General features: G+C 55.8%; 2 protein-coding genes across 9 annotated transcripts in view; both read right to left on the reverse strand.

Moving 5' to 3' along the window:
- The window catches only part of P2RY6 (pyrimidinergic receptor P2Y6), an 89,476-nt gene that overhangs the window by 61,273 nt on the left and 7,088 nt on the right, over positions 1 to 21,115 (reverse strand). The gene's annotated exons all lie outside the window — the stretch shown is intronic.
- P2RY2 (purinergic receptor P2Y2) lies at positions 1,527 to 19,046 on the reverse strand. Of its 8 annotated transcripts, none has more exons than XM_084894716.1 (3): positions 18,226 to 19,046; positions 8,297 to 8,390; positions 1,527 to 3,295 (listed from the first exon to the last, which is right to left on the reverse strand). In XM_084894716.1, exon 3 carries the CDS (start codon positions 3,289 to 3,291, stop codon positions 2,164 to 2,166), a length of 1,128 nt encoding a protein of 375 aa, XP_084750842.1. In that variant the 5' UTR covers positions 3,292 to 3,295; positions 8,297 to 8,390; positions 18,226 to 19,046; the 3' UTR covers positions 1,527 to 2,163. The 8 variants fall into 8 exon arrangements, with proteins under 8 accessions (XP_084750842.1, XP_084750839.1, XP_084750840.1 ...); XM_084894713.1 differs by having other exon boundaries at positions 8,297 to 8,475; XM_084894714.1 differs by lacking the exon at positions 18,226 to 19,046 and adding an exon at positions 17,139 to 17,511.

The following is a 21,115-nucleotide window of genomic DNA, read 5'->3' on the forward strand; positions in this document are numbered from 1 at the left end:
GAGTCCCCAAAACCATGGTATATAACCCCTGATTCTGGATCTAAAAAGGGCTAAGGGAGCCAGAGCCCAACATTACACTCCTGGCCAGCACAGCCTCTTACCTGGGCAGGATGTCCCTATACACTGGGGTGGGGTTAGGCCTGAATAGCAGCCAGTAGGAAAGAGACAGACTCAGACCTACAGGAAAGGCACAAAGACAGCCTGAGAGAGGCAGTCATGAACAAGTTCTCAGGGACACAGGTTACATTAACAGAAGTATAAGACCTAGAATGTGGGAGGTTAAGCCTTTGCTCTATTTTGGGCAGGTCACCACATTGCACCATGCAGAGTCATCATTTGGGTCATGGCTTGTGATGGGTCCCTATCACATGGGGAGCTGAGAAGCTAGTCTCTAAATAGAGCAACCCTTGGGGGTGCCCCGTTTTTGCCAAGGCGGTGTGGGAAGGGTGGAGAAGTCACAGGAGGCTGGGAAAGGGAGACGAGGAAAGAGCCTTATCTCAGGTAGAGTGGGCCCTTAGGAAGAGGGGTGAGTCCTTATCCTTGAGGTTAACTGTGAGGCCTGTCGGTTTTGCCCTGTCCCTGCCCAAAGGCTAGTGGTCCCTGTCCAGCTGAGCTCCACAAATCTCCAGGGCGATCCTGGCTGGACCCAGAACCTGTCACAGGTGAGACCCATCTCCCCCACACTAAGCCCTAATCCACCTGGAACACCAACCATTTTGCCATGTAGCTGGATTTCCCACGAAGGCAGAGGACCGGATGGGAGAGGAGTGAGTCTCTCCCACACTACTCAGTGCTCAGGGAACCACATGATCAGGGCAAGGAGGGAGCCCTGACTTGACCTCCTTGTGACCCAGCCCCCACCTCATTCCTGCTTTTAGCCTGGGCACCAGCTGCCCAGCCTGCCTCCAGTTCCTGCACACCCTGCTCTCCTGGCCCCACGTCTTTGCCCAGGATGCACCCTGAACTTGGATGTTCCCAATGAACTGCTTTCCCCCAGAAACTATAGCTTGGGAGTCCACAGCCCCAATCATTCAACATTCCCCTATGATGTGTTGGAGCAACTTGTACTGTTTGCAAGAGCCAATTGTTAAATTCTCAGCAATTCTGCAGATAGGTTGGCATTATATTGGTAGTCTGAAATTGGCCATTGTAGCAGTGTTTGCACCACGGTAATTGGCAATGCTACAAATAAGGGGTTCCCTTCACCTACCTGGAGGGCCAGTTAAATGTTTTAACATTACCGGTACATGATTGCCATTAAGTCCTAAACTGGGGGATCCCAAGGACAGGGACCCCACCTGACTCCTCTCTGTGCCAGCAGAACTAGGTACAAAAGCCAGTTAGCTTTAAGGTGGGGGCTGACCTGGGGTCTAGAGAGGGGACAGCTGATATGAGACCACCACTGGGGCAGCTAGTGGGAAGGCAGTGGCTGATGAGAACAGGTTGGAGAAAGGAACCTCATGTGCTTGGTGAGAGCTTCTCAGGCTGCATCCCCATCCTCCAACCACACAATAGGCCACAAGCACAGCAGACAACAACACTTTTAGTACAAGTTACAGCCTCAAACTGGCTCCCAGCCCATGGGAGCCTCCAGATGGTTTTATGAATCAGTTTCCAGATGTTCATCTCTTGGGCTGGGGGTGCTTCTCATTGCTTAGTCCACTGTGGCACCCAGACCTGCCCCAGTTCCCCTGTGGGAAGCTCTGGCTCAGCACTGGCTGCAACCAGGGTCTTCTCATCAGCCTGGGACCCCACCCCTCCCAGGCCGCTCAGGCCCGGATCCTCTGTGTGACGTGGGTAAGTCACTTTCCTCTCTTGGCCTGTTTCTCTGTTTGACTTGCTCTTGCCTAGGTCCCTTGGCAGGCACGGCCAGCTATTTTTGTGGGTGAGTCAGGCCCTGAACCCTTGCCTTCTTGAAACCTTATTCCCCAGTTGACACATACAAACGGGGACGGGGCTGTGAGGCACTGTTGAGCTCGCTGGACCACAGAGTGTCCGGAGCCCCTGCCAAGCGATAGAGTGTTGGGGTCACAGCTCCCTGGACCATCCAGCATGAGTCATGATGATCTGTATCTGGGGAGATCACCTCATTTGAACAAGTCACAGCTCCTACCGATGCCTCCCAGTACAAGCTTGCCCTGGCCGGTGGGAGAGGTTTGGGCCTCACAGCCTGATGTCCTTCGTGTCCCCCCCACCCGCCAGCGGGGACTCCCTGCTGGAGTTCTCACTGCTGGCCGACCCCGCTTCTGCCCTGGTGTCCGTTCTGCGAAATCTGCACAGGTCCAGCCGGCGGCTGGCCTGGGCAGTGGGCGCGGGGTTTGTGGGCGTCTTGGCGTCCCGGGCGAAGCGCACAAGCCTCTGCCCGGCCAGGAAGTAGAGCACGGGGTCCAGGCAGCTGTTGGCACTGGCCAGCGGCCGGGTGATCTTGTAGGCCATGTTGATGGCGTTGAGGGTGTGGCAGCTGAGGTCCAGCGAGCGGAAGGAGTAGTAGAGGGTCCGGGTGACGTGGAAGGGCAGGAAGCAGATGGCGAACACGGCCAGGACCACGGCGATGGTGCGCACCGACTTGCGCTTGGCGCGCGGCAGGCCGCCCGCGGTGCCGTAGGCCGGCCGCAGCAGCCGGCGCGCCATGAGCACGTAGCACACCAGGATGGTGGCGAAGGGCGCGGCGAAGAGCAGGCCCAGCATCACGGAGGTGTAGACCAGGAAGTGGCCGAACAGGCTCGGGGCCGAGGTGTCGTGGCAGGTGATGCGGCTGCCGCGCGCGCTGGTGGTGACGAAGTAGAGCACGGGCGCCTGGCAGGCCAGCACCAGCGCCCACACGCCGGCCGCCACCCGCCGCGCGTAGCGGGCCCGGCCCCAGCGCAGTGACAGCAGCGGGCGCAGCACGCCCAGGCAGCGGTGCACGCTGATGCAGGTCAGGAAGAGGATGCTGCAGTACAGGTTGGTGTAGAAGAGGAAGCGCACCAGCTTGCAGAGCACCGTGCTGAAGGGCCAGTGGTCGCCGCGGGCGTAGTAGTAGACCAGCAGCGGCAGGGAGGCCGCGTACAGCGCGTCCGACACGGCCAGGTGGAACATGTAGGTGGTGGAGGCGTTCCAGGTCTTGAGGCGGCAGAGGAAGATGTAGAGCACCGCCACGTTCAGGCACAGCCCCAGCACGCACACCACGCCGTAGGACACGGGCAGCAGCACGTACTTGAAGTCCTCGTTGAAGCGGCACTTGTAGCCCAGTTCATCCCCATCCCACGTGTCATTGATGGAGCTGTTCCAGAGGCCCGGGGCTGCGGCCATGGCCCTGCAGGAAACGGGGAGGGAGGAGGAGAAAACAGCCATCAGGGTGTGAGCCAGGGCTCATCCAAGAGGCCTGACACACCGGCCTGACGCAGGAATAGGAGCAGATTCCTTTGGTTAAGATCTGCCCAACCACGTTCAAGGCCTTCGGACCTGGCTCCCTGGACCCAGAGGGCCCAGGAACTCGGAACCCTCAAAAATGCATGAGAATGCATGAGGTCCATAAATAGCAGGGTCAGACAATCCTAAAACTTTAGAACAGAGGTAGGCAAGCTACACACTAAAGGTCAAATCCAGCCCAGTAAAGCTTTATTGGGATATAGTGTACCCATCTGTTTACAAAGAACTGGACAGTTGCAACAAAGAAAATATTTACCATCAGGCCCTTTACAAGAACAAAGTTTGGCAACTCTATTCTAGAACCTCGGGAGCACAGAATTCTAGGTCTGGGGTTCTGAACTCTAGAATCTGAGGATTCGAGAGGGTGTAATTTCCGATTCATGGACGGGGCCCTTGAGGCCTTTGGGCTCCATCACACACCCAGGGCCACTGCCTTCTGAAGTGTTCTGGCCAAGGGGCAGCCCATACCTTCCTGGGGGCGTTAGAACATTCTTTCCTTTAGCTTATTCTTTGGCTCCCTACGGAGGTTCTGGCCCTGTGCCTCGTATTTTGGTATTGAGGAAGTATTCCCAAGGGTCTCCCTCTTCAGTCACTTATTCATTCTCTCAGCAAATATTTTTTAATTTTATATCATTTTAGATACTTTTACATTCTGGCACTTTCTGCATCTGTAACCAGTAGTGCAGCTCTCTGGCGTGTGAGTCTACCAGATGGGACAGTGACCCTCCTGAAGATTCCAGAGAAGTCTGGGGTGGAAATGGGAGTGGGGACAGCTGGGGACTTCATTTGTGGGTCAAGTTCAGCTTCCTCCAGGCTCACCCAGCTCTTCTTCCACTCAACCACTATCTTGAGGTTCCCCTACCTTGTCCCTAGTGGGTGTATAACACACCCACAGGGCCTGACTGCCCAGTGAGCACCTGGAGAACAAGTTACCCACCTTCCTCCTCTCCTCACCCCTACCAATGTGACCAATAAGATCTCTCGCTCATCTGGGAGGCAGGAGGCAGATATCCCAGTCTGGAGGGTGATGATATGCCCAAAGGTCCCAGAAGGCAGGCTGGAAATCCCAGCAGGGGTCCCTGGTGGACAGTTTGGGACAAACACAAAGAATAACTTTCTAGCCCAGCCAGTGTTGCTCAGTGGTTGAGCGTCAATCCATGAACCAAGAGGTCAGCAGCTCAATTCCCGGGTCAGGGCACATGCCCAGGTTGTCATGATGATGCCCAGTAGGGGGTGTGCAGGAGGCAGCTGACTGATGATCCTCTCTCATCATTGATGTTTCTATCTCTCTCCCCCTCCCTTCCTCTCTCTAAAAATCAATAAAAACATATATATTTTTTAAAAGAATAATTTTCTAACTGTGAAAGGGCAGAGGGGGCTGACTCTTTCAAACCGTATTACTATTTATGCTTTTTAAATGTCACCTCATTCTATTCTTACAACATGCTTCTGGGAGCCAGGTTATCATGCCCAATAAAGGGGCTGAGACACAAATCATTCAAGTTCTTTGGCCAAGGCCACAGGCTACAATTCCTAGGAATAGGAAGGTGCTGTCAGAGGGAGATAGGAACTCTCCGCGATGGGGTTGTGCAAGCTGAGTCTTCAGGAGGGCTCGTGTCCTGCCTGTGGGTGTGTCTGGGAGCACACAGAAGGCAGATAATGTGTGAGTCCTTTCTACCCTGATAACCTGGGGCTGTACAATCCCCTTCATGTTGGAAGCTGGGGTCCTGAGAGGCTGGAACTTGGGGATTCTGTCAGGCCAGCGATATCCACTCCTTTAGACCCTAAGCTTCATGCCCAGCCTGGCCTCTCAGCGGCAGTTCAAGGCCCTTGACATTGAGGTTAGGGGGGCTGAGGGACCCATAGGTGCCTCAGTCTCCCTTATTCCCCAATGTTCCACTACCCACCACCCCAGATCTTTTCTGTCTCCTGTTGTCAGCAAAGGTGCAACCAGGAGGAAGGGAGCCTGTATGGTGACCTCCCTCCCACGGTCATAGGTTCCTTCCCAAGGAGCCAGAGCAGGTCCAGGGTGAGGAGGCAGGGAGAAGCATATGTGGACCAGGCTGAGCGAGAGCTGGGATGGAGGGGCTCTGGAAGGGCTAACCTGCTGGGATCCCTCTTGCCCGGGGCCAGGACTCAGGACCTGGCATTAAAGCATTTCCTGCCTCCCATCCCTGCTCCAAGCAACCTAATGTCTCCTCCACCCTTGCTGTCGGAGCCACTGCATCAGCCTCTCCGCCTCCAGCCTCAGTCCTCCCCAATCCAGAGGGGTCTTTGTAAAAGACAGAGTCATTCCCCTGCTTGAAGCCCTCCATGGCTCCTGCCTGCTGTCAGGAGGAAGCCTCTGCCGATCTCACCAGCCCCAACCATCCTCTGTGACCTGCGGTTTCCTGAATGTGCCCAACACATCTCCTCTCTCGGCTTTAGTTCATGTTGCTCCCTCAACCAGGAATCCACGCACACCTTTCATATCTGCCTGTTGAAATGACAACTCTTTATCCTTCAGAGCAGCAAGCCCCAGTGATTACGAAGACCCTGGCCTCTGGAGTCAGACCTCCTAATTCCACCTCTAGAAAATGGGGTGATTGTCGGAACCTGTATCACAGAACTGCTGTGAGGATGAAGTGAGTAATCGGGATAAAATGTTTGGAGCAATGCCCGGCACACAGTAGGTATGCTGTGATGTTATGAGCTTCAAGGCTCAGCTCAGATGTGGCCTTCTCTTGAAATCTTTGGGATGCTCTCTCAGGCCTGGTGGAGGAGCAACAGGTCTGGACTGAAGGCAGGTGAGTGTGGTGGGCCAGGGGATGATGATGAGTCCAAAGCGAGGGCCAGGCCTGGCACCTCTGAGGGGAGAGACCTGAGAGCTGTTTGGGAGGAAGGCTGGAGAGACTGGCCCAGAGGAAGTCTGGATGGAGTTGGGGAGGAGAGAGAGGCAGACAAGAGGCCCGGCTCAGGGGTTGGGAGGAGGAGCAGGAGAGGGGAGAGGAGGGATTCAGTGTCAGACATTGTAAGTGTGGGGAGCCCTGAAGGGGTATGGTGGGATGTGGGCATGGGCGAAGGCTGGGGCCGTCAGATCTGACACTTTGGGGGATGGGCTGGGAGTTGCTGGTTCGCAGAAGCTGCAGGAGGAGTGTGGAGGCCAAGTATGAGGCTGAGGACCTATAGAAGGGCCACCAGGTTGGGTGTCCAGCCCTGCCACAGAACCTCAGTGACATTAGGCATTTCCTGCCCTCCTGAGACTCAGACCTCTCTCGGGCTAAATTCCCTGGCCTTGGAGAACTGCGGCAATAAAAACTCCCTCATGAGGTCCTCTTCCCACTGGAGACAGGGAGAGCAGCCCCTCCATGACACCCAGTCCCACCCCTGCCTGCTGCTTTAGGTCCAGCCCCCAGGCAGGTGTCTCCTCAGAGTCGGGCCAACTTCCCATTGCTCTGCACAATGCTCTTGCTAATCACTTGTGGTGGAATCTCTGACACTAACCAGAGGGGTGGAGACTTCCTTAAGTTTCCAGGGAACCTAGGGAGCTGCCCTTTCCACCTGCTCTACGATATCCTGGCCTCCTCCCTCCCAGCCGGCTGGGGATTCCATTGCCATGGCCCCCGTCCAGACTGACTCTGCCCACCCTCTCCCTCCACAGGCTGGCTCTCCAGCCTGTGACTACATCTTTCCTGCCTCCCCAGCCTTTGCTTATGGAGATAGCCAGGTCCCCAGCCCCATCTTTTCTCTTTTCTGACCTCCGATGCCCTGGGGGCCTCACTCCCTGCTCCCTTGGGACTGGCTTCTGCCTAACTTTGTCTCACACCACTCACCAGCCCCTCCGTGTCCAGGTCTGGCTGGCCCTGCCCTAAAGAGCCCCTGGTCTGGAGGGAGCAATGAGCCGTGCACGTGTCCTACCAGGCTTCCTTGCCTTTGTGCACGCTGTGCCTTCTGTCTGGAAACCCACCCACATTGCACTCCATCCTGCCTATCCCGCAAGGTTCTCTTCAAATGTCACCTCATCTCCGAAGCTGTCCTCTTAACACAACCCCCAGGGATTCCTCAGACCCTGTTCGTAAGTCCATCCACCTTCTACCCCAACACATTCCAGGTAGTCCCAGAGGACTGGGACTACCTGATTCTTTTCTCTGTCCCTAGCCAACAAGAGGTCTGATTTAAAGCAGGTATAACATGAATGAGATAATGAACGAGAGAATGAATGAATGAGTGAATGAATGAATCAAGCACAAAAGGCTATGGGACCCCAAAGGAGGATGAGCTTTATGACAGTGGCTCTCCTTTCCCTCGTTCCTCTGAGAGCCTCCCAGAGGACAATGGCACTGAAAGACTTCTCACTGCTGACCCTCGGTGGCCAGGAGTCACCCCAGCGCTCCTGGGGCCCAGCCCACCTAAGCTTCCTGGACTGTCTCTCTTTCAAGAGGCGCAGAGAAGGCCCTACCCTTCTCTGGACAGAGGGCGGGTAACTGGACCCAGATATTCTGGAGATGGGTCAGCTGTCTGAGCTAGCCACGTTCTTTTATTTCACCCACCTCTGGCTCAGATCCTGGGTCAGGAGCTCCTGATCCTGGAGCCCCATCCCCTCACTTTGTAGGGGTCAAGCCTGGGATGAGCAGCTTCCACATAGCAACCCAGTTTTATCCCCCACCCTCATTCCTCGGCAGATGCTGCCTTCGAGCTCTTTGTGCAAGGTCACACTGCCAGGAATTGGAAAAACTGGGCTTGTTACCCAGGGCTGTCTGGCTCCAAAGCCTTCATTTATCACAGCCTGGGAAGAGGGAGCAGGGCAGGGATCCCCTTGACCTCCCTCCGGTTCAGTGTACACACACACATGCACGCACCTGCCCCAGCCTCCTCACCAGCGGACCCCGCCCGCGCACGTCCGTACCTGACCGGCCCCTGCTCTGGTTGTCAGGATGCTCGGTGCCCGCTCAGGTTCCTCACTCATGAATGCACAGGCTTGGACAGGGCTGCAGGGAACTCTGCAGGAAACAGGAAAAACAGGTCCCCCGCCTGGGGCCGCACCCAGCTTCCAGCATTTCTCAGGGTAGGCAGTGTTGTGAGCTCCTGAGACACAGGGAGGTGGAGACAGTGTGGGCTCTGGATCACAGGAAGCCAGCCAGGCCAAGCCCTCCCGGGGCCACCTGCTCTGCTCCGGCCTTGGCCTGAGAGAGGCAGAGAGGCGGCCTGGTGTGCTGGTCCCAGGAGGGGTCTCCTCTGCCCCCCAGCCACCCACCCTCAGCTTACAGGCTCCAGGGATGGCTGTTCCCAGCTCCTTCCCCAGGAGCCCCCTTTCCCAGAAAGGTGGCTCTGCCAGAGGAGGTCTCCCCATGTCCTGCAGAGCTGAGCTGAGCCTCAAATACCCCTTCCCTTGATTTTGATTCTGTGTGTCAGCCCCACAACAGGAAACAGTTACCAAGCTCCCTGCCTGGTATACACTTGATAGGACTTCAGCCAGCCCGGTTTTGCCCAAGCTGAGTCTCTATCTGGAATATCCTTTTTCCCTCTAATCATTCCTCATGTTGTGAACATTCACAGGCATGGACACACCTAGTTACACAGCTACACAGAGATGCACACAACCACACTGAGACAGACACGAAGTGCACACACACAGTCCTAGTCAGGGCCTGAAATAGCCTTTAGAGATCAGGGTGCCAAACTCCCATTTGACAGAAGAAACTGAGACGTGGGGCCTCACAGTAAGTCAGCGGCGCAGACAAGATCAGAAGCCAGGCCTTCTGGGCTCTGGCCCTGGTTTCTGTCTTGCCCGGGAGCCCCTCACACACGCCAGGCACAGGGCTGCAGTGCGGGTGTGGTGACCTCTGTGTGGACAGGTCCCAGCATCCATCAAAATCGCAGACACATCACAGGAAGAAAAGAACATCCCTTTTCTGTCGCCTTCCTTTCTCCACAGCGGGGGAGTGGGGTTCAAGATAACGGAGGCCAGGTCCCCAGGCTGGGGTGCAGCGTGAGCATGGCGGAAAGCGGAGGGAGGAGACGGGCGGCTGCAGGAACGGACGGAGTAAAGGCACTGGGAAATAGCCCTGGGCACTGTGCTCCTAGCGGGCCTTGCCCCAGGATCCTCAGGCTGACCTGGGCCGGTGGGCAGGTAGTTCTGTGCCAGTCTGCTCTGGAGTCTAGTGACAAGATGAAAGAACTTCACCTTTTCACCGACTCCGCCCAGCGTCACACCCGTCTTCTCCTCAGGAGAGGCCTCCACTCAGCAGAGTAAGGTGGAGCACACAGCTCTTTCTCAAAACCACCCTCCGGTTTCTGAGAAGGGTTTCCACCATCCATCTTTCCGGGCTTCAAACCTCTAATATGCCCTTGACAGCCTCTCTCTGTCCCACCCATGTGAAAAGCATCACTCACCAACTCCTGTCAGTTTAGCCGGAGGAGTGACTCAGGGATGGCACTTTCCCCCACCTCGTGGCCTTAGGCCTGCATGTCTCCTCCACATGGTACCAGCCCCCTCTCTGGTCCCCCTGCCGCTACTGCTGCCCTCCTGTCCACCTTTTGTATGACAGTCACAGGTCTTCTTAGAACATGAACCTGACCATGTACCGTGGAGCTCAGGACCTTTCCATGGCTCCCCATTACCCTGACTATTGTCCAAGCCCCTGAGCCTGACACTCAGGCCCTGCCATCCCTCTAGACCAGCGATCACCAACTGGTGGTCCACAGACCACTGATGGTCCTGTGGTCCGAAAGATTGGTGACCTACCACTGCTCCAGACAGCCCACCCTCTCTGCCACCACCCTCCCCTTCCTGTGCCAAGCGCAGCAGGAGCAGTTTCATGGTCTCTCTTTGCTCAGGATCACCATCGCTCAACTTCCAACAGTAATATCATCACAAGAGAGGAGTGCTTTCTCTGCCAAGTTCCATCTTTGGTGTCTTCACAGATCCCTTCTCATTTAATCCCGAGGAGCTTAGAGAAGCAAAACAACCCCTCCAAGGTCACAAAGCTGGCAGACGGCAGAGCAGCCTGGTCTGTCTGACTCGAGGAGCTGTGCCCCTGACCACCACCTCCTTCCCTCCGCGGCCTAGGCTCTCCCCTCCAGGAAGCTCCCTCACTAGCCCTCGGTGAGCCCCATGGCTCTGCTTTCCTGGTCGGTTCTCTGCCACAGGGAATGCCCTACAGGCAGGGCCCAGGATCTACTGTTCCTGGTACTTTCTAGGTGTGAAGCAGCCATGATGGTTATTGCACATATCTCACAGGTTAAAAACAACAACACTAAGGCCAGAAAGTGCCAAGCCAAACATGTGGAATACCTGCCCCACTGACGTGGCTCTGCCTCTATCCCACCCTGGGTCCCAGGCCAGTGTGTCCAAGGCTGGGAGAAAGGGCTGGGCAGTTCCCAGGCCAGCTGAGGAATTTCCAGGGTGGTTAGAAGACATTCCAGCTCTTCCACTAGGGTGGCTCTGGAATGTACCCGCTCACCCACCCACCTAGCTGGCCCTGTCCAGACTGGAAGGGGATTGTGACCATCACCATTCTGGAAACCTCTGCCACCTGCTTCTTCTGTGAAGGGAAGCAGAAGACCTGGACGTAGAATATCATCGAGGGACAGGGGAGGGCCCCAGGCAGGTGGAAAATCCCAGCTCTGTCCTTCTCGGACAAGTCTCCTCTCCCAACTTAAGTCTCAATCGCTGGCCATCTAAGAACAGTATTTAAGGAAGACAAGAGGGGCAGGAAACCCACAGGAATTTGGGGCACAGTAGCAAGGTCACAGATCAAGTTTCCCACACTGAAGGCCACCCTTGGAGGCCCCCAGCAGGAACTTGATCCAACCACATTTCTTTACTCACTCACCCTTTCTCAGAGATTGTCATATTGATGCCTGGCCCTGATATAGAGCTCTGGGGATTCCACGGTGGGTCACTGTCAAGGTTGGCAAGGAAGGGGTAGGTAGCACATGGGAGAAGACCCAGAAATAGGTAATGACGACTCAGGGTGATCGGGGCTGAAGAAAACAGAGGCAATAGGGCTAAAGCAGACAAGAGGACCCCTAATGGGAATGGGGAGGTGGTCAAGGAAGGCTTCCTGGAAGAGAGGACACCTGACCTGAACTTTGGAAGGGGTCAGGTGAGCGAAGAGAGAAAAGCAGAGTGAGCAAAAACCAGGGCAGTAGATCACACAGTATATTTGGGGAAATGTTAGTCATCCCTGGGTTAAAAGACAAGGATGAGTTCAAAGACAAGGAGCATCTTGGAAGTCACCTCTGTCCCCTCCCAAATCTCATCCACAGAGCTGAAGGCCAGTGGGCCCCAGCCTTGCCTGGATGCTTTCTACACCACAAGCACTTACTGGGCTCATCTGGGGAAATAGCTGAGGGGGTAACCTCAGATGTTATCGATAGGTGTGTTGCAAAGTAAAACCTTGCAGCCTTTCCAGGAAGCCCTTGTGCTCTGCAGCCCCTTTGGAGGCACTCCAAGAGCCCTCAGGATCTTGGCTGTGAGAGCCATATGTTGGGGTTGAGCTCAGAGCATCTGAGTGTGTGGGTTTCAGATCAGCCCTTCTGGTCCTCCCACCTCAGATAATGTAACTGAGACTCCTTAAGAGTAAGGGCCTTACTCAAGGTCTGGAGTTCTAATTCTAGTATTTTCAGTGTGGAGGTGAGGACCTCCACCCTCACCCCAGGTCAGGACTCCAAACTACCTGTCCTACTACCCCTGGCCTGGCACGGTCCAGCCCAGCCCCACCCAGCACAAGGCAATAGAGATGCACTGCTAAACGGAACTAGTTCAGAACCACCAGGCCATGGACTTCTCATCAGAATGTCACAATCCAGATGCCTCCAGCCGGACTCAAGAGGCAAGAACCCTGGGTGCAGCCTCCAACTTGGAACTGCCCATGCTGTGCAATCTCGGTCAAATTGGTTCCCCTCTCTGAGCCTTGTGTTCTTCAGTGGTCAACTGGGGACAGTCACCACTACACAAGACAGCTCATGAGGAATGACAGGTGGGTGCTCCATGGGGCTTGAAATTCATGCCCTGTCCTGCTGTGAGGCTGCGCCTCCTGTCATGGCACAGACACGAAACACTTCTCAGCAGGGGCCCCTCCTAGGTGATCCAGCAGAGGACCATGGTCAGGACAGTCAGGGAAAGTTCCTGGGAAGGCCTGTAATCAGGTATGAAGAGAAGCAGAAAGAGTCCAGGTTGGAAGAAAAAAGAGAGAATGGAGGATCCAAAGTAGAAAAAGGGACAAAGCTGTAGAATGGGATACAAGTGAGTCTGTGATGCTGAGACTGTCTCATTCTGAGTGCTTCCAGGATTCTGGGTTCATTGGTACTTACAGTCCAATTGCAAGAGTCTCTGGTTCTTGGAGTAAATGCTAAATGTTTCCTTAATTCTGAGATTCTCAGAACCACAGGAGTCTGGACACTCAGAATAACATAATCGTAAATCATTTTCCCAGGAGCCAAAGTCTCAGCAAACACCTGCCAGTGCCCCCACGTGCCTGACCTCAGGGGGACCCTGCAAATCCAGACGCAGACCAGAGTCAGTCAAGCCCTTGAAGAGCTCCAGTCTGAATGGGGAGAAAGCCACAGACATGGATGAAGGCTACTTGGGTAATCAAGCCATAGCCAAAGGAATCCCAGGGGCCATGGAGCTCATAGAGCCCCTAACCAGCCTGGTAAGGTGGCCAGGAAGAGCTTCCAGAGGAGGTCCCAGCTGGTGAGCTGGGTCCTGATAGATGATTAGGAGTTTGTTAGGTGGATAGAGACGTAGGAGAGCATCAAAGGCAGAAGGAAGAGCAGGTAAAAAGACTCCGTGGTGTGATAGTGTGGACTGTTGGCATAAAACCAGGGGTCATGTGAGGCTGGAGTGGAGGGACAGGTGGCACAGAATGCGTATGTGTGAGGGGGAGGGCTGCAGGACTCACATGGAATGCCAGGCTGAAGAACTTGGCCTCTATCCTGAGGACAATGGGAAGCCATGACAGGGCTTAAGCAGGGAAGGACATGGTCTGAGTTGACTTTTGTAGAGACAGTGCCACGTGGGAGGTGGTTAGGAGCGGGGAGACTCCCCCAACTCAAGGGGAGAGGGGAGGGTCATGTGGGTCCCAAGAAGTCTGAGGGAGGCCCTTCTCCCACGCTCCAGTGCCCGGCAGAGTCATTGTCAATACAACAGCAGTGGCAGGGAACCAGGGTAGAGGGCCAAGGAGGAAGTAGTTGCCCAAAGGGGCCCAGGCTGCCCACTCTCGCAGCAGAAACTCTAGTTATTCATCCTGAAGCAGAAATGACTCAGGGCTAAGACATGCTGAGGCGGGGAGTGGAGGAACTCCTCTGCTCAGGAACCAACTGTCGCTCTCCATGGAGCAAGGCCCTCCTCTTCCGCTACACGCCCACTCTCACCTGGTCATTCATTTCCCGGACACTCACTGGCATCTCTTTTAGCCCAACCTGTGTTGGGTGATGTGGACATAGAGAGAAAGCAGGCCTGGCCTGGCCAAGTCCTGCATCTGACCTCTAGGATGAGTTCAGAGGTCAGGATGGGCCCCCACACCGGCCTCCCCACCGTCCGGCCTGGGCATCTGGGGGGGCCAGGCCTGAGGACACACAGGCGGCCCAAGAGGAAGATGTAGGCCAAGGGGCACACTGGACAGGTCCACAGAAGGCAGTTCAGGCAGAGGAAAGATTTCATTCGGGGCACCTCTATCTCCTCTCACCAGACCAGCCAGGCTTCCCCAGTCCTGTGGGCAGGCCTGAACCGGCATTAGATGATCAGCAACTGGGTCATCAGGCCACAGCAAGACCTAGAGACAGGCTTTCGGGCAGGATTCAGACTTCCTTCAGCCTGAAAGCCGGAGGACCAGGCTGCATGTAGGTGGGGCTTCAGTCCTGAATGGGGAGCTGTAAGCTGGGGCAGGTCGGCAGGAGCCCCAGCTTTTTGTCTTTGTGACCTTGTTTCCCGAGCCCCTATGTGCTCATTTGCAAAATGGGGATGATAATTCCTCCCTCACAGGGTTGGTGGAGGGACATTTATAAATTACTCCTAGTGAGCAATTGTTAAAAAGTGATCCCTTGCGCCAGGACCGGTTTGGATCAGTGGATAGAGCATCGGCCTGCGGACTGAAAGGTCCTGGGTTCGATTCAGGACAAGGGCATGTACCTTGGTTGCAGGCACATCCCCAGTGGGGGGTGTGCAAGAGGCAGCTGATTGATGATTTTCTCTCTCTCATCGATGTTTCTAACTCTCTATCCCTCTCTCTTTCCCTCTGTGAAAAATCAACAATATATACTATTATTTAAAAAAAAGTGATTCCTTGCTATTGCACCTATTTTCTGTTATTGCCTTCAAAATGCATCTCAGTCTTTGAGTATCACACGTCTTCCCTGTGCATTGCAGCTTACAAAGGCCTTCCTTGGCCACCATCTTAAGAATCCTCATAGCAACCTAGCATTTGAAGAGGTAAGGATCATCGGCAGCCATTTATGAGCCTCCAACCCATGCAGCCAGGCTTCACGACAGCCCAGGGCAGGAAAGAGAGAAAAGTGACAACCCGTCCATGCCAGGGCCTCCCCACGCACCAATGCTCAGCACAGGGCCTCACCCGTTCCAGCCTCCTTTTAGAGGCTGGCGAAGTAGGACTTGTCCCAAGGTCACCCAGCAAGTTGGGGGCAGAGCTGAGATGTGACCCATCACTCACTGGTCCCCTGGCTCCCTAAAGGGGGGGGCGGGGTGAGTCCTAAATGTCCTCAAATTCCTCAGCAAAAGCATCTGAGGGGTCAGGGAAGTGTTTAAACTAGGGGGTAAGGGCTCATAGTTGAAACAACGCCTGGGCGATTCTGGTAACAATATCACACATGCCCTGACCTCCATGCACTTAGCCCTGCTCAACCCACTCTCCACCCTGCAGCCGGAGCGCTTCCTGAAATGTGCTCTGACCACGAATCTCCCCCTGCTCACAAACCTCCCATGGCTCCCTATGGCCTTCCGATGAAATCCAAGTTTTCAGCCTGTTTACTCTGGTCCCGTAGTGCCGCCCCAGGACACCCTGTTCTGATATCCTGTGCCACCCACTCGGATGACCTGATTCTGGGTTCCCCTTCTTTGTAATGACAGAGAGCTCCACTGTGGAAGGCCTTCACTGGGGAAGCTGGGGAAGGGGCAGAGGACAGGCGCTGCTCAGTTCAGTTCAGCCCTGTGCAGGGTGTTCGCAACACAGAAACAAGCCCCCATTCCTGCCCTCCAGGGGGCCTCAGACCTGGGCATTGGAAAGGAGACAGACAGAGGCCATGACAGCCCAAGAGAGAGCAGGGCTGTCAGCACCGGGATTGCAAGATCCCAGAAGAACCCAATCTAGCTGGGGAATCAAGGAGGGCTTCCCAGAGGAGGAGACATCTAAGCTGTGCCGAACGGAGGAAGGCATTTCAGGCAGTGAGCTTAGAATGCACAGTGATCCAGAGGCAAGGAACTGACCAGTATGTGCAGCAGACTCCATGCAGTTACTGGCAGGAGAAGCGTCAGGTGGGAGAGGGGGCTGGAGAGGCTGGCAAGGATCAGTTCTTGGAGGCCTGGAGGCCCAGGCTGAGCGGTTCAGGCTGGGTCCTGTGGAAGTCTAGCCCAGAGAGAACTGTTGGGATTTGGGTTTCACGAAGTTCCCTCTAGCACTGATCCCACCCCAAGCTGTGAGCCTGTCCAAGACCTCGGTGCTGGACTGGACCCACACGTCAGCTCCTCAAACTCCCATCATTGTTATTTCCCTTCCGTAGGCGAGCCCGTGAGGCTCAGAGTGGGAACGTGCCTGTCCAGGTCACACAGTGGCTAAGGCAGGACAGGAACATAGATCTCTGATTCTCAGGGGACGTTGGTGGCTCCTGTCTGCTCAAAGCATCTCCTTCCCAAGCACTCCTACCCCCTGAGATAACTGAGACTTTAACCGAGGCCTCCCCCTGGCCCCCAAGAGCTCCCCAGGATCCCAGTCTAGATCCAAAACAAAAGGCTGTGAGCCCAAGGATCGGGAAAGGAGCAGCTCTAGTCCACAGCGGGGCTTGGCCCTTACACCTGGCTCCAAGGGTCCCAAACCTGCGGCCCTGGCTGGGGCGTGGAGGGAGGGCCCTGCCTTTTCCCAGACAGACCCTTCCTACAGCACCACCGGCCAGATTAACAGTCCGCTGACTGAGGCTTAACTGTCCTTTCAGGCCACTGCCCCAACCCTCCCTCCCCCCCCCCCACACACACCTCAAGTCCTACCGACGCCCAGGCGGGGGCGGGCCACCCAGAGTGCCCGGGAATGAGCCGGCCTCTGGGGGTCTAGATGGTCTCCAGCCGCCACCCCGGCGCCCACTCCAGAGCGCGATACACACACACACAAACAGACACACACAGAGAGACACACGGAGACACACACACGGAGACACACACACACACAAACATAGACACACACACACACTCAAACACGCAAACACACACACACACACACACACACACACACAAGTTCTACAAGTTCAGCTCTCGCCACTGCAGGGGCGCACGCTCTCACTCACCAGCACACAGCCGCTCCCAAATACGAGGACACACGCTCGCGGGGGGTCCGTCCACCTTCCCCGCGGTCAGCGCTCCAGCGGACACAGAGCTCCACTCGCGACCCCCAGCGCGGGCGCCGGCTCCCAACAAAGCCATCGGCGCGCGGCTCCGCTTCCCCCGCGCCCGGCCGCCCGCGCCGCCGCCTCCCCGGCCGCCCCCGCCCCCGCTCCCGCCTCCGCCCGCCCGGCCTCACCTCCGCGGGGCCTGTCCGCCCGCCGCGGGGCGGCCGCAGCGCCCGGTGCCCGCGTCCTGCCGCCGCCGCCGCCGCCGCCGGGACCCACGTGCCAGGAGGCCCACCCGCCCGCGGAGCTCCCGCACCGGCCGGTCACGCAGGGGCGATCGGACTCTGGACAGACTCTGGACCCGCCCCGCCCCGCCCCGTCCGACACCCAGCCACCGGCTGGGGACGCGGCCGCGGCGGGGTCACCGCATCTGCCCGCGGAGCTGCCAGGGCGGGGCTGGCGCCGCAGTCCTGCTGCCTGGGCTGAGGTTTTCAGCGACGCGCAAGTTTTGCAAAGTTTGTCTAGTGCTTGTGTGGCTGCTGTGGCTGCCCACCGCGAGGCCGTGCCAGGAACCTGTGCCGTCTCCTCCCGTCTCCTCCCGGCACCTGCTCAGAGCACCACCCTGAGAACTCTCCTCCGGGGGGGAGGGGCGGGGGTGTAGGAGGGGTGGGAGGTGGGGGTGGGGGGAGGTGGGGAGGGTTGGGGAGGGGAGGTGGAGGTGAGTGGTGGTGGGGGGAGCGGGGGCTGGGGAGGGGTTCTTCGCGGCCTCCAGGAGGAAATCCTGGCCTTCAGGGTCCTGCTAGTCTCCAGCTCCAGAGAGGAGGGCTGGAGCCTCCGCTATGCTTGCTCCCTTCGCTTAATCTCGTTCAGAGTCATTAGAAATTTCCTGAACACCCCCATCTTCTTGGTCCCCCATCTTTGAGCTGCTTCCCATGAGCTGCCTTCTCAGACTACGCCAGCCAAACACAGGTCACTCCCTGCTCTGCCCCGAACCCTGCTCTGATGGCTTTCCTGGCCAAGGACCCTTTCCCCGCTGTGATCCTCGGAGAGCGGGACCGGTCTGCCTCCTTCCCCCGCGGGCCCAGCAGCCCAGGAATGGTTGAACATGTGAATGGATGAATGAGTGAGCAATGCATGTCCTCCTCTCGCTCATTCTGATCTCGGTGCCAGGACGGTAGGTGGTGGCTCAGCTCTAGCACTGACTCTGGGAGACCTTGACCCTGTCCCAGTCCCCCTGAGGGCCCACTTCTCTGGGAAATAGAAGCAAATCACACTCACCCTCCTAACAAGTGTCCATCCGTTGGGGTTTTGGACAGTCAGTGTCTGGACACGTGCGTGGCAGTCCTCGTTCTGTGCCTGGGAGTTTGCTCAGGGCCCTGGGGCCGTGGTTCCTGCTGGGCTCCACATCAGCTGACTGGCACCTGGCTGCAGGCCCCGGGAGGGGCCCAGGAAGGATGCTGGCTGAAGCCTTGCCAAGAGCAGGAGTGGGGCGGACACAGAGCCCTGTGCTGCTGAGCCGCCTCTGCAGTCCTCAGGGTCCTACGCCTGGAAGACACAGGCCCCTTGTCCAGCCTCCTCCTCCTCTTATTTGTCATGCAGCTTTTAGGGAACTGGGAATCCCTGTGGCCCCTATTTATGGAGGCTGGGCCTTAGGGTCCCAATGTGGGGACCTCTCCCTGGGCACTGGTGGCCCAACCAACCCCGCCTCTGTTTTCTCCCTTCAGATTTCTACTGTAACTGCTATTCAGGCCGAGAGGGAAAAACATTCCCCTGATACCAAATTGAGGACCCATGACTCTGCCTCAGCTTCTAGCTGACTGGAGTGGGGAGAGCCGGGTCCTGCACCTGCTCTGGCTCATCTGTTACTTTATAGTCAGAGAAACGGCATCCCTGAGGCACCCAGTGTCTGAGCTACCACGACAGGAGACTCAGTGAGACCAGAGGAGCACAGGAAAGGGACTTGTTCTGGAACCCCACGGCCTTAGCTTCACGTTAGAGTCTCCTCTCTGAGCCGCAGGTCCCTCATCTGCAAATGGTGATAATAATCCAGTTCTCACTGGCCCATCTAACGTTCTCCATTCAGGCTTCCACCCATTGTCCTGAGCTGCCTGGGTTTGAGGGTTAGTTTCCCTTCTAATGAGGGGCTGAAAGTCTGTCTCCGGATAACTTCCCCAGATATCTGATCTGGGCTTTGGAGATCAAGTCCAGGCTCCAAATCCTTCAGCTGAGCTCCCCTTGCGTGGGGCGGCCCGAGGAGCCCCCATCCCACTTCAACCAGAGTGAGCACCTTTGGTTTTGTCTTTGTACTATTTATTTATACTTTCTGGTAAGAGCTTGTTGAGAAAAAAAAAAAATAGAACTTTTCATTGGGGGCCGGTGAGCCCCACAGCAAACCCAAACAAGGCCCCAGCTGGAAGGGTAGATTAACACCCAGATTAATCTAGCAGCCGAGGCAGGCTCGTGGTGAAGTCCAGGTCACCCAATGGTCCCCAGGAGCAGGAGAATGGAGCCATCGGGGTGGGGGGTGGGGGTGGCACTGGGAAGAAGGGTTCCATTAGCAGGAGCAGAAGGGCCACCCAGGATCACTTCTCCCCACGCATTAAAAGGCTTCCTGTCTCGCCAACCCCGAGGAGGCATTTGGCTCTCTTAAGCCTTCTCATCTTCCCTCCCTCCCCTGTGTCATCTCCCCGGAGAAACCTGCTCAGACAATCTGTGCTGGGGGCGGGGCCTGGGCCCTGGCATGCCCTCCTCGCTGAGCTGGGACATGACACCTCCAAGCCCTCCTTCCCAGGCCAGCGTGGGGTCTCTGTCGCCCTTCCCAACCATTGCCTGCCTCACCCCCTCTGGTAGCCCATCATCCTCAAGACAAAACCCAGCTCTGCAGCTGGGAGGCCAGGCCCTCGCACCTCCCCTCCTCGCCTCCTGCCTCTGAGCCCGCCATTCCGCCGTGCTGGGCCTTCACTGGCCTCTTGCCGGGCACTTGCTGCTCTGTCGGCCTGCAATGCCCTTCATGCTTTTCTGCCCTTGGTCCCTTCTCATGGCTCCCAGCTCGTTCCTCTAAGGCCCAGCCCAAGTGCCCCATGAGGTGACTCTCTGTCACAACACTTACCACACCGCTGTCACGGTTGATGTCTATCTCCCTCTAATGGGGATCTCCTTGAGGACAGGCCTAGGGTCCATCCTGTTCATAGTCACAGCACCTGGCATGGACCCTGTCGCCTACCTGGCCAGCCTCCATGAATATCTAGATTAAGAACTCTATCTAGTTATCATCTTATTTCTTGAACTGTAATGTTAAAAAAAAATTATATATTTTTTATTTTTTAAAATTTAAATTTTTTATTGTTTAATGTATTACATAAGTCTCCTTTCTCCTCACATTGACCTCTCCCCAGCTGCCTCCACCCCCCAGCACATGCCCCCCCAAACCCTTGTCTATGTCCATTGGTTATGCTCATATGCATCATACAAGTCCTTTGGTTGATCTCTTACCCCCTCACCTCCCGCCTTTCCTCATAGGTTGGACAGCCTGTTCGATGCTTCTATGACTCTGGTTCTATTTTTGTTCATCAGTTTACGTTGTTCATTGTATTCCACAAATGAGAGAGATCATGTGATATTTATCTTTCTCTGACTGTCTTATTTTGCTTAGCATAATGTTCTCCATCTCCATCCATGCTGTTGCAAATGGTAAGAGTTCCTTCCTTTTTTATAGCAGCTTAGTATTCCATTGTGTAGATGTGCCAGAGTTTTTAATCCACTCATCTGCTGATGGGCACTTAAGGCTGTTTCCAAATCTTAGCTATTGTAAATTGTGCTGCTGTGAACATAGGGGTGCATATATCCTTTCTGATTGGGGTTTCTGTTTTCTTGGGCTATATTTCTAGAAGTGGGATCACTGGGTCAAATGGAAGTTCCATTTTTAATTTTTTGAGGAAACGCCATACTGTTTTCCACTGTGGCTGCACCAGTCTGCATTCCACCAGCAGTGCAGGAGGGTTCCTTTTTCTCCACATCCTCTCCAGCACTTGTCATTTGTTGATTTGTTGTTGAGCCATTCTGACAGTTGTGAGATGGTACCACATTGTCGTTTTGATTTGTATCTCTCAGATAATTAGTGACTTTGATCATGTTTTCATATGTCTGTTGGCCTTCATATGTCCTCTTT

This window comes from Pipistrellus hanaki (assembly GCF_964339955.1).
Source record: "Pipistrellus hanaki genome assembly, chromosome: 9".
NCBI lineage: Eukaryota > Metazoa > Chordata > Mammalia > Chiroptera > Vespertilionidae > Pipistrellus > Pipistrellus hanaki.

Excerpts from the sequence above, each read along its gene's own strand:
- P2RY2 (XM_084894716.1), bottom strand. The coding sequence starts at position 3,291 with ATGGCCGCAGCCCCGGGCCTCTGGAACAGCTCCATCAATGACACGTGG.